At 31.9% G+C, this 14,403-nt stretch overlaps 1 protein-coding gene across 2 annotated transcripts in view; it reads right to left on the bottom strand.

Moving 5' to 3' along the window:
* The window catches only part of LOC118181964 (uncharacterized), a 270,816-nt gene that overhangs the window by 168,159 nt on the left and 88,254 nt on the right, over positions 1-14,403 (bottom strand). For both annotated transcript variants that reach the window (XM_085823611.1, XM_085823604.1), the window contains exons 2-4: positions 10,741-10,797; positions 3,944-4,078; positions 1,875-1,919 (exon numbers count right to left, since the gene is read on the bottom strand). In XM_085823611.1, the coding sequence (XP_085679737.1) occupies positions 1,875-1,919; positions 3,944-4,078; positions 10,741-10,797 (237 nt within the window). The remainder of the gene's footprint in view (positions 1-1,874; positions 1,920-3,943; positions 4,079-10,740; positions 10,798-14,403) is intronic.

The raw sequence follows: 14,403 nt of genomic DNA, 5'->3' as shown, positions 1-14,403 counted from the left end.
CGCAGGATAGTAGATAAATAAATATACATTTAGACTAGCATATTTTGTTCATATTTGAAAAATGAAAAAATTATAATGCATAAAAATATTGAATGTATTAATTAGATATATCATGAATACGTAGAATCATTATAGTTAATCATAAAAGATCTATATTAGGTTTAATCGATGCGAAAAACGTAAAAGATGTGCTATGCCCTCGCCGAAATTCGAACACCAGACCTTTCATTTAACGTGTCGGGTGTGCTTCCAGTTACACCACGAAGCACGCGGAAAAGACGGAGAAAATAACCTTATAAATGAAATGCATTTTTGTTTAATTCCATCATATTAAAAAGTAAAAAAATAGTATTTATAAGACTTGCATCTACTGCTTTCAAATAGCTTAGTTTATTTATTAACAGAAGACACTTAAAATTTGAAAGATAAATAGTTTATATTTTGCCTAGTGTCAACAGACTCGACTGAAAAGCGAAACAACGCAAAATCGAGTTTCGAGTCTAATAGCCCCTTTGGGCTAAAAACGTTTATACAGCCACCAAAATAAGCTGCCTAAAAAATATTATTCTGAATGAATTCTTAGAATTCTACTTTTTACAGACTTTATACTATCCAATATCATGTATTTCCTATACTGTAATAGTTAGGAACTGTGATATAATTCGATAGGATATAGGTAGCACATTTTTGCATCCAAAGTTTTAAATCCTAAAATAAATTTAACTTTTTCTGAAATAATTTTAGTAAGCACGTTTAGAATAACCCTTAACAGAACAAAATAAAGAGAAGCACCGTGTACACGTTTCTCATTTATACGTCACTTCACTGCTGCCCTGTTTTATTTCAGTTCATGTTAATAATAAAATATTTCATTTATACGACGCTTAATTTCGGTTACACGTGATTTCTTCCGTGACTTATTTATCGATATTTCATTTCACAGCTAAAAATGCATCTCCGAAAATCATTTCTTTCTTTCGACAGCATTTGTAAGTTGTATAATCGAATATGAGGAAAGAAAGAAGACGTGAAATATTTCCGACTGATCAAGGACTCAAATCCGGACGGTAATCTTAAGAACGTTCACTTAAAATAATAGAATAGACAATGAAGTCTGATGAGGAGCCACGTCTTTTGATCGGAGACATTTCCATCCAGTTTTATGTGACTGCTAAACAGTTGTTTGCCCCTCACAAACTTAATGCTTTGCTAAAGACTCAAAATCAAACGACGCACTAGCTGATGTTTGACGATTCTTTTTCCCTTATGTTAAATTAAAATGTACAATCTATTATTGACATGTACATTTTAGCTAATTAAAAGATACACTTCTGAAACTCCATCTAAAACAAATATCTGTTTTGAACAATGGTTTTCATTTTTATATTAAATATTATTTTAAGTTTTATTGTAAAAATTAAATATTTAATAAAACAAATTATAGATTGCATTTTACACAAATAAATGCAAAATGATAAATTTAAATTTCCAGAATGGAAATGATAAAAGAATAGATAAGTAACAGTATAAAAAAAGCATTAAAATTCTATGGCTAAAATATATATATATATCATAGTCTAAAACTGATTACATGTCTTTTTCATTTACACATCTTTCTTTGAAGATCTTTTGAAAACCATATAAATTGTACTTAAACGACGTATAAACGATATAAACGGCAACGTATAAACGGTGACATATAAAAGTTGTTTAATGTACTTTTATTAAGAATGTATGCCATACAGTGTCTTTTATCAAATTAATATATTTGATAAAACTTAAAAAATAAACAGACTATTGAAATTCACGAACAAAGACTTCAGAATTAAATTAATTCTTAATTTTTAAATCATTAACAAAATTAATTTACTTACTGGCAAGCCAGGCGCCCCTTCAAAACCAGGCATTCCATCTGCACCCTAAACAGAGCAAGCAAATTATTATACGTCGATAAAGTATAAATGATAATAGCATATACTATATACCGATTCCCTCTTAAAAATTTCAATATAAGATAAGACGACTCAGTATTTTAAAGATGTTTCGCAAGAAAAGGAATATTGCATGTAACACGAATTCGTAAATTGAGTTTAAAGGTCAACCTTTTCTTTTCATTCCCCCCTAGAAAGACAGTTAAATGCTCATCATATCATATTTTGAATAGAACTACATCAATACCTTTTCCTTAAAGGAAAAGCTATGGGATGGATGGATCATGAAGAGACAGCCATAATTACAATACAATACATTAAAGAATAAATGGTGGGATTTCATGAAGTTTATATGCTTTTAGTGAATTAAGTGCTTTAGTGAATTAAGTCATTCAAACCAATTAGATGCATGTGCTTTTATTACCTATAACCGCGAATATGAGGTTGCTGAAAGTGTCTGTGTGACACAGAAACATATCCGAGATTCTCCTAATGTCAATATCTGGTGTAGCCTATTGATTAACATGATTTTGGGCCTGTTCGTCGTTACCGAAACTAATATCGACTTCAATAGGTACTTAAACATTTTTCCTGTTCTTTTAAATTGAACAAAGTGGAAACGGAAGTTATTAAATTGCAGATATGGGATATGGCAATAATAAGTTTACTTTTCCATGGTTAGGCAAAAAGTTACAAAGAACTAAAATCTTATAAATAATGCAATTAAGAGCAAAAAAGACAGAAGTCATTGCCTAAAGACCGTTCTTGCCTTCCAGTATCTCGACTCCTCTGTAAGACCACGAAAAGCCCCACATCTGAACAGGTGGTCCCTGTCCATTTCTTCTCCAGAATCACTAAGCGGGCAGATATAATCCGTTGAAATAGCTATGCGGTGCAAATGGGCTACAAAGCAATCATGTCCTGTAGACAGACGGAAAAAAGCAATGCATTGTGTCTTGGACTATCGGGCACAAGAGAAAGACTTAACTTTCTCCAGCATTTTAAGGCTGTACGAGTCTGAAGATCTCTTAAGATATTATATGGATATAAATTAATAAATTGAATTATCGACTTGCATGGCAGTGGATCAGCAGAAATAGACCATTTCATGGCCTGCAAGAAGCCCAGATCTGATATCATTTCTCCCTTTGGAGTTACAATAAAAATGAAATTTATATTGAAAGAATTAATCTTCACCATCTCAAACATAGAATCACACAAGTAGTTACAAACGCTACATTACATACTTTTACACATTTTTGCCATGATACTATAAGGTAGACATAATGAAACATATTAATTTTGTTCATTAATTTTTTTTGAGCGCTTGAGTTAAACAAAAGTGCTTTCAATCTATTTACAACAATCCATTTCACTTTTCACAACGTATATCTCCTGGTATAACAGTTTTGAAAACACTAGAAGATATGGATTTACAAGAACATTTTTCATTTAATGATTTTAATTCTAATTCACAGTTCTTTCCAACAGTTTCAAAACTCTAATATTCTTGCTTCTATTTCAATTAAAATAGGGATGTGAAATTAATTGTAACTCACGTATACCCTGAAGCTACATACATAACCTCGCTTTTATTTTTACTGTACCGATTTTCAACAGAAAAGTTATAATAACTATTATTTCCTCTTAAAACGTATAACCTTTTTTGTCTTATAAAAAATAAATAGCTTTAAAAAAATATAAGATGTTATGTTTTTATAGATGAAAAATAATAAATTCATTAATATAATGTACGTTATTAATTTAATAGCTTCTTAAAATACATTGTACTGTATTACCTTTTTATATTGTTGAATTAACGGAAAAATAGAAATGTGCAAGTAGAATATAAGTTTAATTTTGCTGGGTTTAATAAATATCAGGCCTAATATTTTTGTCATGAAAGACAAACATAACACATTCAGAATATTCTGCTAAAATTAGCAAATCCTTTATTAATATCATCACATTTTTTCATGAATGTAAGCTAACAATGTAAAATATCGACTTACTCTAATACCTCTTGGTCCGTCTGCTCCCGGATATCCGATATCACCTCGATTACCTCTGACGCCTTGTGGACCCTCTGGTCCAATTGGTCCCGGATGACCTGGTGGTCCTTGCGAGCCTGGTAAACCTCGTAGACCCTAGAAAACATGCATTTTCTCAGAAGACAGAGAAAGTGAGCGGTGTCATAAAACTCAAATACATTTAAAAACAAAAACATAGGTCTTTAAAGCTTCATTTGTTTCCTCTGTTAAATGTCTTTATTATTGCCTCGCGCAAACCTTTATAATTGAAATTTGAAATCCATTTCAAAATTTACTGATAGTATCAGAAATCTAGTAAAAGTAACTTAATTTTTTATGCGCTTATTCATGCTAGTTAACGTAAGGAGTAAGTTAATTCGAATTAAAAGTCTTTACCACGGGAAGAGTTGTTGAAACTCCTTTCAATTACCGCAAACGAACACGCATATTTTTCAATGTTTTTCATATTATAATGCAACTTTTATTCAGGTTAAAGAGTAATATTTCCCCAAAACAGCTATTCTGACACAATTTATGATTAAAAAATTATTGCTTAGAATGAGCGTTTAAGATGAAGAGAAAATTCTTTAAAAAAGATAAATCGTGAAAATCTGCAAAATGAAATTAATCATGTTAAAATAATGGTTAAAATTTAATTGAAGAGTATTGGAGATAATGCGTATATAATCAATTAGGTTTAAAATAAATTAGCAACTGTTTAAACATACCATTTTATAAGAAATCAAATTGAACTTAAGCACAGAATCTAATTTGGATCGTAAACGAGGGATCATTTTTGTTCTACTAGAAACATTTAAATCCAAGAAAGTTTTTGGTATCAAACATATCCAAGCTCGGCGTTTGATACATAATTTCAATACTAGATAAATGTTTAACAAAATTATTTTAAAACAGCTTTAGAATAACTGAGTTACACGCTTCACAAATTTTGCAAACTAACACATTTTTTGTACTCTTTGAATGCATATGAAGTGCTAATTTGTCGCTTGGTCATTAAGTCAATGTAATTGTCTTTATTAACATCACTTTGTCATATTAACAATAATCGCCATCTTAATAATACTTTTTAACATAAAATAAACATACTTCTGCCTTGTAAAAATCTCATGTAGTTTAGTGTAAACAATATTACTATTAAATTTATTATATATAGTATGTATTTATTGCATATATATATATAAATTATAAAATCAATATATGTTTAGAATTTATATATAAAGAGATAGGTAGATATATCTATATCTATCTTTATCTTAAAGAATCTTAAAGAAAGACTTATCTTAAAGAAAAACAAGGGAGAAAACTCTAAAATTAATGAATTTTAAAATTTACATATAAAGGACTTTAAAAGGTAAACCTTGTGCTGTTGCCGCAAAGACAAAATTTAATTTAATAGAGAATAAGTAAACGAAAAATTACCTCCTGTGAAATGTGGAATGAAATTAAATACTAAATGGGTACTATTGTGGAAATTAAAAATTGGAATTTGTGAATAATTAATCTGGAATCTTTTATAAAAATGCAAAAATAAAGATTAAATTCAAGACTAAAAACAATAGAATTATTGCTGATTCCAAATAGAAAGATCTCGACTTATCAAGGGGAATTGGAACCTGTTCGTGCAATCACCAACAATTCATGAGAAGCGCGTTTTGTTCTTTCGCATATTTATATAAAATCTCTATTCCAATTTTAAATTTCCATTTCATTTTATAAAATCTGAAAAAAGTTCAAATATGTGAAAGCATATTTGAGAGTCGGGGAATTATTTCACATTTCTTATCTTTTTTAAGATTTAAATGCGGATTTTATAAAACTGGACAGAAATTCGAAATTGGAATAGGGATTTTGTTAAGATATGCGAAATTACCAATTCTCCTCGATTAGCTGAAATCTGTCAACGGAATCAGCAGTAATTCCATTTTTTATTTTAGTCGTTATTTTTGCATTGTTTCCACTCTTTATTTTTGCATTTTATTAACGTTTCCAGCTTTATTCTTTATTAAACTTCCACAATAGTACGCATTTATTTACTATTTAATTTCACTTCATATTTCATAGCATATAATTTTTCATTTACTTACTGTCTATTATTTATATATATTATTTATTAAATATATGTTTTATATTATTGTTAGTATTATATATAATATATATTTTATAATATTCTTAGTATCTTAGCGTGTATATATATATATATATATATATATATAATATCTTAATGCAGTCGTAGTGGCTGAGGGTGAAGGCTTGATGCAGCAGCTAACAAGACTGAATTGAAGAATCACCATCTTTATTTTCACACATTTGTAATCATATCTTTGGCAGAAAAATTACTTTTCAATCATCGTTGAATACAAGAATTTTTTAAGTGCACTGATTTGAAAAGTACACGACGTAAGCATTTTAGACAGGCAAACATAGCGGCGCAGAGTTGTTTGCAAGGCAGAAATCAGGAAAAAAGCGTAGATGCTTGCGAGCACTATTTATACTACGAAGATGCATATGTAAAGCTAAACCGTGATTGGTTTAGTTTTAGTTACTTTTTTCAAGCGGTGTTATGCTATTAGGAAAGATCTCGATTTGAGGAGAAACATAAAATCTAGAACAGCCAATTCTGAGGTGGCTAATTATTTCTGAACACAGCCATCGTATTTTATCATATCTTACATATATATATGTTACGGTGAAACACCGAAATCTGGAGAATGTCGACTTTCACCGGTGAATATCAACATTCACATAGTCGCTTGGTGTACTTTCCAAATACTCTTATTTCTGACTTACACCGGTCAATGCCGACATTCACCATGTACTAATGGTGAATGTTGAACATATAACAATATTATATTTTCTTCTCTGTAATTCAGTCGCGAATAAACGCACTTGAGACTTGAAAAAAGAACTCAAAACACACAGTACATTCAAAATTAGAAAGGAAAAAAAAATAGAAGTTAAAAACTTACTTAATTATACAGTACGTTCTAAATGAGAATATAAAATAATAGTAATAAAAAAACTTAATAAGTTACGTGATGCAAATCTTATTTATTGCAACAACTTAAACTATTATGACACTTTATAACCTCTCTTTTCGACCTACACCAGATCATATCTGTGACTGTCGACATACACCGGTGTGGGTCCGAATGTACAAGAATGTAATGCAATATTCGATCTTTCATCGACATATTTGGTGAATGTTGACATTCTGCGGTGAAAGTCGACATTCTCCAATTTCGGTCTTTCACGGTAACACACACACACACACATATATATAATATAGTACTCAAATAATATAGTACTCAAATGCATAAACATGAAAGTGTCGGGGACGGTTACTCGAGTTAAATAGGATTTCTCTACAGTAATTGATTTTTACTCCAAATTGAATTGACTAAAATGCTTCATAAGAATAAGTTCTTTGAGTATCAACATTGGTTCATAATTCCTTCTATTCGCGGAAATATTTGGCCTGACTAGAATTCCCGGTTTGGCTTTAACTTATAACTCGAGTAAAGACGAAACACTTTCGTATTTACGTATTTTTATCAATTATTGTTCATTGAACGGGAGTTGGTTTGTTCCCCTTGAAAAGTCAACTAATTTCCGATCAATGACAATGATTACATGTTTTAATTTTTCCTTTTACAATTGAAATTTTATTCTTCGTGATGATTTAACTCCAGTCCCCGTTAAAACATTTTTTAACATTTTGCTTTCAAATTACTTCAAAACATCTTTCAAAATATAACTTACCAGTATGGATTCACACTTTTAAAATAATTCTACTTTAATTAAACTTTGGAGATAATATAATCAATTAATCAATACTGTTTAGGAAATAAATTATATATATATATATATATATATTACGTTTATCCTATTCTTCTGACACTAGTTGTTGCGTTATTTTCTTCCTTCGCGGTCGTACGGGGTTGTAGATTTGAAGTGAATAACGACGATACTTGATAAAGTATCGAAACACACTTTATTTAGCCAATATTAATCAGGACAGATCCAATAACACTTTTTACAGTCGTCGAAGATCTACTATAAACATACTGACACGATCAGCGACATAGCCTTCACACTGTCAGGCAATAACGGTGGAGACAACTTCCTGCAAAGCACCCAACTCTGCTTTCCGAAATACAGCTCCCGACTCTGCTTGGTCGTTCTCGGAACTCCACGTACTCTCGAGACTCTCCACGCTACAACTCGCGATGCACTTGACGACACACAGAGCACAGCTTCCGACTCTTCGGTTCAGTCGTTCCCGGAGCTCAACACGTTATCTCGACGATGCACTAACCGCGATACACTAACAGACTCCTTCGGTGCACTCGACGACCCACTCGGCACTCGTTGCCCGGCTGTCAACTCGATCGACTCCGCACTGCTCGCTAGACGAGGCACACTGTCTGAGACACACTAACTGACTGCGGACTAGCAGGGCTTATATAGCCTTTGGCTTGTGTTCGGGAACATTCTGGGCTAAACCGGTAAGAATTCGTTCCAGAAAGTTCTCTAACCGTCCATAGTATATCGCCGATTTTGTCGCCAAATGGGCGATTTCGCGCCAAATGTTGCAACGCTGCTTTACCTTGCCATTTTATGGCAACCCTATAACTGCTCTGCGGGGAAGCTATCTTACCGCGCCTTTACATTTCGTAACAATATATACATTTCTTAGTTTATTTTCCATGCGAATGCTTCTGTTTTTTCGACGTTTATTGTTAATTTTATAAAAAGTATCACGAACGACCATATATATATAAATATTTACATAAATAAATGGGATGATTAGTAACAACGAAAAAATTCTCGAGACTTTGAATTTGCTTGAAATAGAACATACTCAATGTTACGACTTCGAAAACCTGTATACCACTTTACCTTTAGAAGAAATTCATAGTAGCCTACTTACTCTCCCCAGTTTCTTTCCGTAGAGTCTTACAATAATTTCTCTAGAAGAATGGAAACTTTTCCTCAAAAGTGTACTTTTTAACAATTATTTGCAATTTGATAACACAATCTTCAAGCAAATACAGGGAATACCTATGGGCGGAAACTGCTCAACTGCATTCTGTGGGCTATTCCTTTTCACGCAAGAATTTAAGTTTGTACGTTCACTTGATCTTGAAGAACGAAAATATTACCAACACATCTTTCGATATATTGATGATGTTATTGCCTTTATAAATTTAACAAACTAGAAAATGTAAATATTTACCCTACTTGCCTCAAACTTAATGCCACTAATGCTATTCAAAATGATATTGTTTATCTAGATCTTCAAATTCTTAATTACAGTCTTATTAAAATATTTGACAAATGCAGAGACTTCAATTTTCATGAACTAAAACTTACTAACTGGTTTTCTAACATGTCTAAAAAAGTCATTATCAATACAATTAATGCACAACTTCTTAGAATTAAAAGAATCTGTAATGAAGCAGACCTCCTTCAAGAAGAAATACTCTACTTCATTAAAATCTTACAAAGCAATCTTATTCCAAAAGCTATAATTAAAAATTCTTTAAAAAAACCTGGCATTTACCTCTTATTTTAGATTATTTGAATAAAATAATGAAATTTTTACTTAAATCCCAGGGGAAGGTAACTGATGGATGGCTAATTCAATTGATCTAATTTAAAAATGTAACATAGTTTTTTCTCTACTGCCTCAGTTTTTCTCTTAATTGGCACAGTCATTCAGTTAAATTATTAAATTTGTTATTTAATATCGCTGTTTTCTGGCCGTACCTGTTCTTTTATTAATTTAAGGGCTATTTTCCTTTGAAAAACGCTTGTCCGCCCTCTAACGCGCAGAATTAGGACTTTTTGTAAACAAATTGCTAATTTTTCCAATTTCAACTCTTTTCGGCCAGATAAGCACTTTCTTAGAAGTTAGCCATTTTTTTTAGCTTCACATTTTTTCACGACACAGTTTTGAACAAGACGCCATTTTGTTAAAAATAGCCAACGTCATTCACCTTCTTGCATTCCCATCTAAAAATACAAGTACTTTCTCCTTTGGCCGTTGCTTACCCTTGGCTATTGCTTCTTTACATTTCTCTCTTCTACGAAGCTTCACCGTATTGGAGAAATTTAACTACTTTACTTTTCTGGTAACACTCCTTTAGAATGCTTATTTTTACGGCAACTCTTTGCAGGCATTTTGATCATTTTTAGTTGGATTATTCTATTAGTGAAATTACGTTTATAGTCTCAATTATTATTGTTTGACGAAAAGCGCTATGTAAAGAAGCAATAGCCAATGGTAAGCAACGTAGGTATTAACTTGGTTCGAGTTTTGAGCTGCTTTTCCCTTGATAAATCCGGCTCAAACCTCGAGTTGAGCTATTTACCATTTATTGTAATTTTTTGTACATATTTATTTTGCATTTGAAATGTATTTAATTTTTATAAGAGTTCCTTTTAAAATTGTTTGTGCGTTAACATTTCTTATTTTTTTCTCACTCTTTTTGATTTTGAAGTCATCTCAATTTGTAATTTTTACATTTAGTTTTTACGAGATAGCTTATACTACTTTAATATTGTTTCTAGTTGTTGCATGATTTTGCATTTTTGCTAAGGAACTATAGTGTCAAATGTATTTTTTAGCATTAGCTTTTAAACATTCCTCTTAATTATAAAATTAAAATACTTACATATATATATCAGAAGCAAATTTTAAAGTACCAATAAACTAATTACATAAATTTATAAGAATAAATGTACTTCAAACTTACCGGTGGTCCTTTTTCTCCTGGGCATATGCATGGTTGAATAGCGCATCCTTTACATGCCTGCAAATAATTATTCTTATAAATACAACTTAGGAATGCAAAAGTTACACATGCTCCATTAATTTCAAACTAAAAATGAAGTAGAATGAAGCTTTACTTGAAGCCCCCAGGAAAATTTCTTAACAAACTGCGAAATCAGCAATATCGAGACATGCAGCACCTAACAAAATAAGGAATGTTAATGTTTTTAAACCAACGAATGACCAACCTATCGATACGTTATCATTTCTGTAAAAATGACACTATCCGATTAATCTTCCATTGGGTTTAGATGTTTGCGGCTTTTAATTCACTGTTAAAACCCTACGGCAGATTCGTCGCTTGATTGAAACACCCAAACTAATTAGTAGTCGACTAACTTCCCAGAAGTATTTAACTGGCATTATAATTTGGATTTTTTAACAAGTTGCAAAAATGTATGATGTAAATGCAGCTATGGCTAATTAATTATAAGGCACTGTCAATTTTACTATGTTACTTAAGTTGCAAATGCTATTTTATTTAAGTATGCACATTTAATGTTAAAAATTACACACATCACCATGAGGAATGCAAGAATGTCTTTAACTATTGTAACTTTAACTATTAACTTTATTAACTTTATTAATTATTTATTAACTTTAACTATTGGTAAAGTCATTCTGGACGGGATGGCCTTCCTTTTTCTTCTTCGCAGCTGTAATATCTGTCTCCCCATGCTATGCGCCCTGGTCAACATTCTCGTCGAAGAAATCGATGGTTCTGATGGAATCGGTGTCTCCTAACAAATGCTTCATGAGAAAATAGAAATCATGGTAAAGTAAAGTCATTCTCGGCCAATATGGATACAAGTCAGATTTTTTAATGATTTTAAAAATCGAAATATTCACATAGCTCGAACGAGCAAAGTCTACAAATACAGCAGTTAATGAAGCATTTAATAGATTGATTTTATTCGCAATTTCCTTCGGAAAAATTCAGTCACGAGCTATGAGTCTTGAAATGAATTTCTTGATTCCTCTCTGTTAAGTAGCCTTTTTGAACGAAGAGATCTTTAGATTTGATGGAAATGACATGATACATAAGACTGCAGAGAAACTGAATGTCAGAATTATTCCACATTCACGCTATGCAGCAGCAGGAACTGCTATAAAACTCGGTCAATGGCTGACGGACGAACTTATCACGGAGGATAAAATATGTTGTCTCGAAAGTTATTCTGTTTTAAAGAGAAGTAAACAGGATGAATTACAGCGTGTAGTAATATGGATGGATATTGTATAATAATCTCATACGTTCTCCTCAATACTTATTGGAGATAAGAAATACAATTGTCAGTCTAAACAATTAAAACAGCACAGAGTCAAAATATAGTGAATATCTATCTGGTCGGATCATCCTTTCTTCTTCCTTAAGATGATGGTCATATTGTAACACCGGATCGATATAGTGGAAATGGATAACAAATGAATGGAAGTTGTGCATGAAGCAGATAGAATTCGTCAACAGATGTAATATCCTATTATTTTAAGATTCAAGATACAGTGGAGGACGTAAAAATTTAGACTTTGCCACTTCATGCTTAATCTCTGGAACTTTTCACAAACGTTTGCAGCTTCTTTCGCCATATGGGACACTTTGCTATCTCAAAAGACTCTCAATAACTGTTTAACATACTTAGGCATTACAACATGCGCTTACAATAAATGAGTTACTTTTCCCACGAGAAAGAAAAACAATCTATCCACCTAAGGTGTCTTCCCTAAATCGAACTAATGACTGAAAAGGGAAGTTCCAAATGGGGTTTTGGATCTGATCTCGCCAGTGTTTGTTTACTCGTTAAAGAGTAGGAAATATGAAGGGATGAAAAGATTGGAGACTTGCTGCTGTCTACTATTGTCTTGCTACGTTTTACGTCTGCAGGGAATATTACTCTCTGTAAAAGAGATGTTATTCTGAGATATTTAGCATGTCCTTCAATAGATAAGTTTTAATAAAAATATAAAATACACGCACTATTGCCCTTTTTTCAAAGCACAATGCAGAATAGCAAAATAATAAAAATAATGAATTTTTTTTTAAATTTCATTTAGCGGGTACTAGCTGTTAGAGGCGTTGGCTAGAATTAAGGCCGGAAGCGATGGTCAATTTATTATGGATGCACCTAATAGGTGACTTCCTACGAGGGGAGAAACAATTTACATCCATGCCTTCTCCGGAATTCGAATCCGGTCCTTCGGCACGGCAGGCAGAGTCACTAACAACTTTCCCGTGTGAGCGGCATAAAAGTAATGGTAATTTCGTGCTTTAACTGTTTAAATCAAAATGGATATAGTAATATTTTAATATCACGCCTAGACAGTTGTGAGCTATAGAGCAGCTCGGGCGAGCCCTTTATTAAATTTGTCTCTAATTGGCAAGGCTCCTTAATTTGCTTGAAGCAAATAAATTAATTCTACAAAATGTTAAAGCGAAAAATTAATTAATGATATGTGTTGTCAACTGTTCTAAAGTTTATTTATCTTTATTAAATGCGGCTTAAGTGTCTGTTTGTCGCCGATAGTTTATTGGTTGCTTGCATAACTGTACTAGCCAATGGGGTGAAATTGCCACGCCATTCAAATAGTCCATATACACTGATACCAAACATGCAGTTACCATTATTTTAATTAAATTATCATGATATTTAAGAACATTTAAATATTTTTAATTAATACAATTGTTGCTTATTATGCATTTAACTATATTTACATATGGATTACCTAGAAACTTGCAAACGTTGAGAAATTAAACGGGACGAAACCAACTAACGAGTTGCACGTAGTACATCTCATCGAGTAGATTTACCCAAACTCCTATGCTAAATATCCTTTCGCGTAAAGAGTTTAAAATTTAGCCCGATTTTATTCTGACATTGTATTTTAAACTGAATTTTCAGCTGAACGGAAATTGAGCGTGTCAGGGGAAACGTGAATATTTGTTTGAATTAGCAATCATCTGTTTTTGAAATGGTTTACAACTGAACGCAAGAGTTCGTGAAAAAACGGACGTAAAGTTAAAAATAATGGATGGTCCTCTGCAAGGCGAGTTTAAAAATGATGGAAAGATCTAAACAAGAAATGTTGTGTACAAAAAGATCTTTTTGAATTAACATTTTATTATTTAAATCACCTTTATTGAGCTAGCTGTGGCTCTTAAGAAATGTACCGCCAGTGATTTCCTTCAATGCACTCTACTTTAAGCAATTAATCAAGTAGAAGGGGGGAACCCCGTGAAGCAGTAAGCAAAGGAGCGTTCTCGCCGCCTGCCCTGGGTAATACATTTTGAATTAGCAAACATCTTTGCACAAATCATTTTAATTACAATTTATAATATCTAGAACAGCGGTCATTTTGTATAACCGCTGAGCTTTCTAGTTTTAATATAAGCACGTTAGTTTTACATAAATGCAATACAACTTGTGAATAGCAACGATGTTTAATTTCAGTTTATGTTTATTCTAAAAGGAATAACCTATAAAAAGTTATGTTAGAATGTGGAATTCTTCCGATTAGCCTGGTAGAATCATATACTGCTAAACAAAACCTTTTTATTAGATAATTGATGTGTAATGTTTCTTTATTAAAG

The sequence above is a fragment of the Stegodyphus dumicola genome, chromosome 1 (genome assembly GCF_044657685.1).
Source record: "Stegodyphus dumicola isolate Sdum_Otavi_A_Nest chromosome 1, ASM4465768v1".
Taxonomy (NCBI): domain Eukaryota; kingdom Metazoa; phylum Arthropoda; class Arachnida; order Araneae; family Eresidae; genus Stegodyphus; species Stegodyphus dumicola.
Note: the sequence above shows the minus strand (reverse complement) of the source record. Positions and strands in the feature narration are given on the sequence as shown.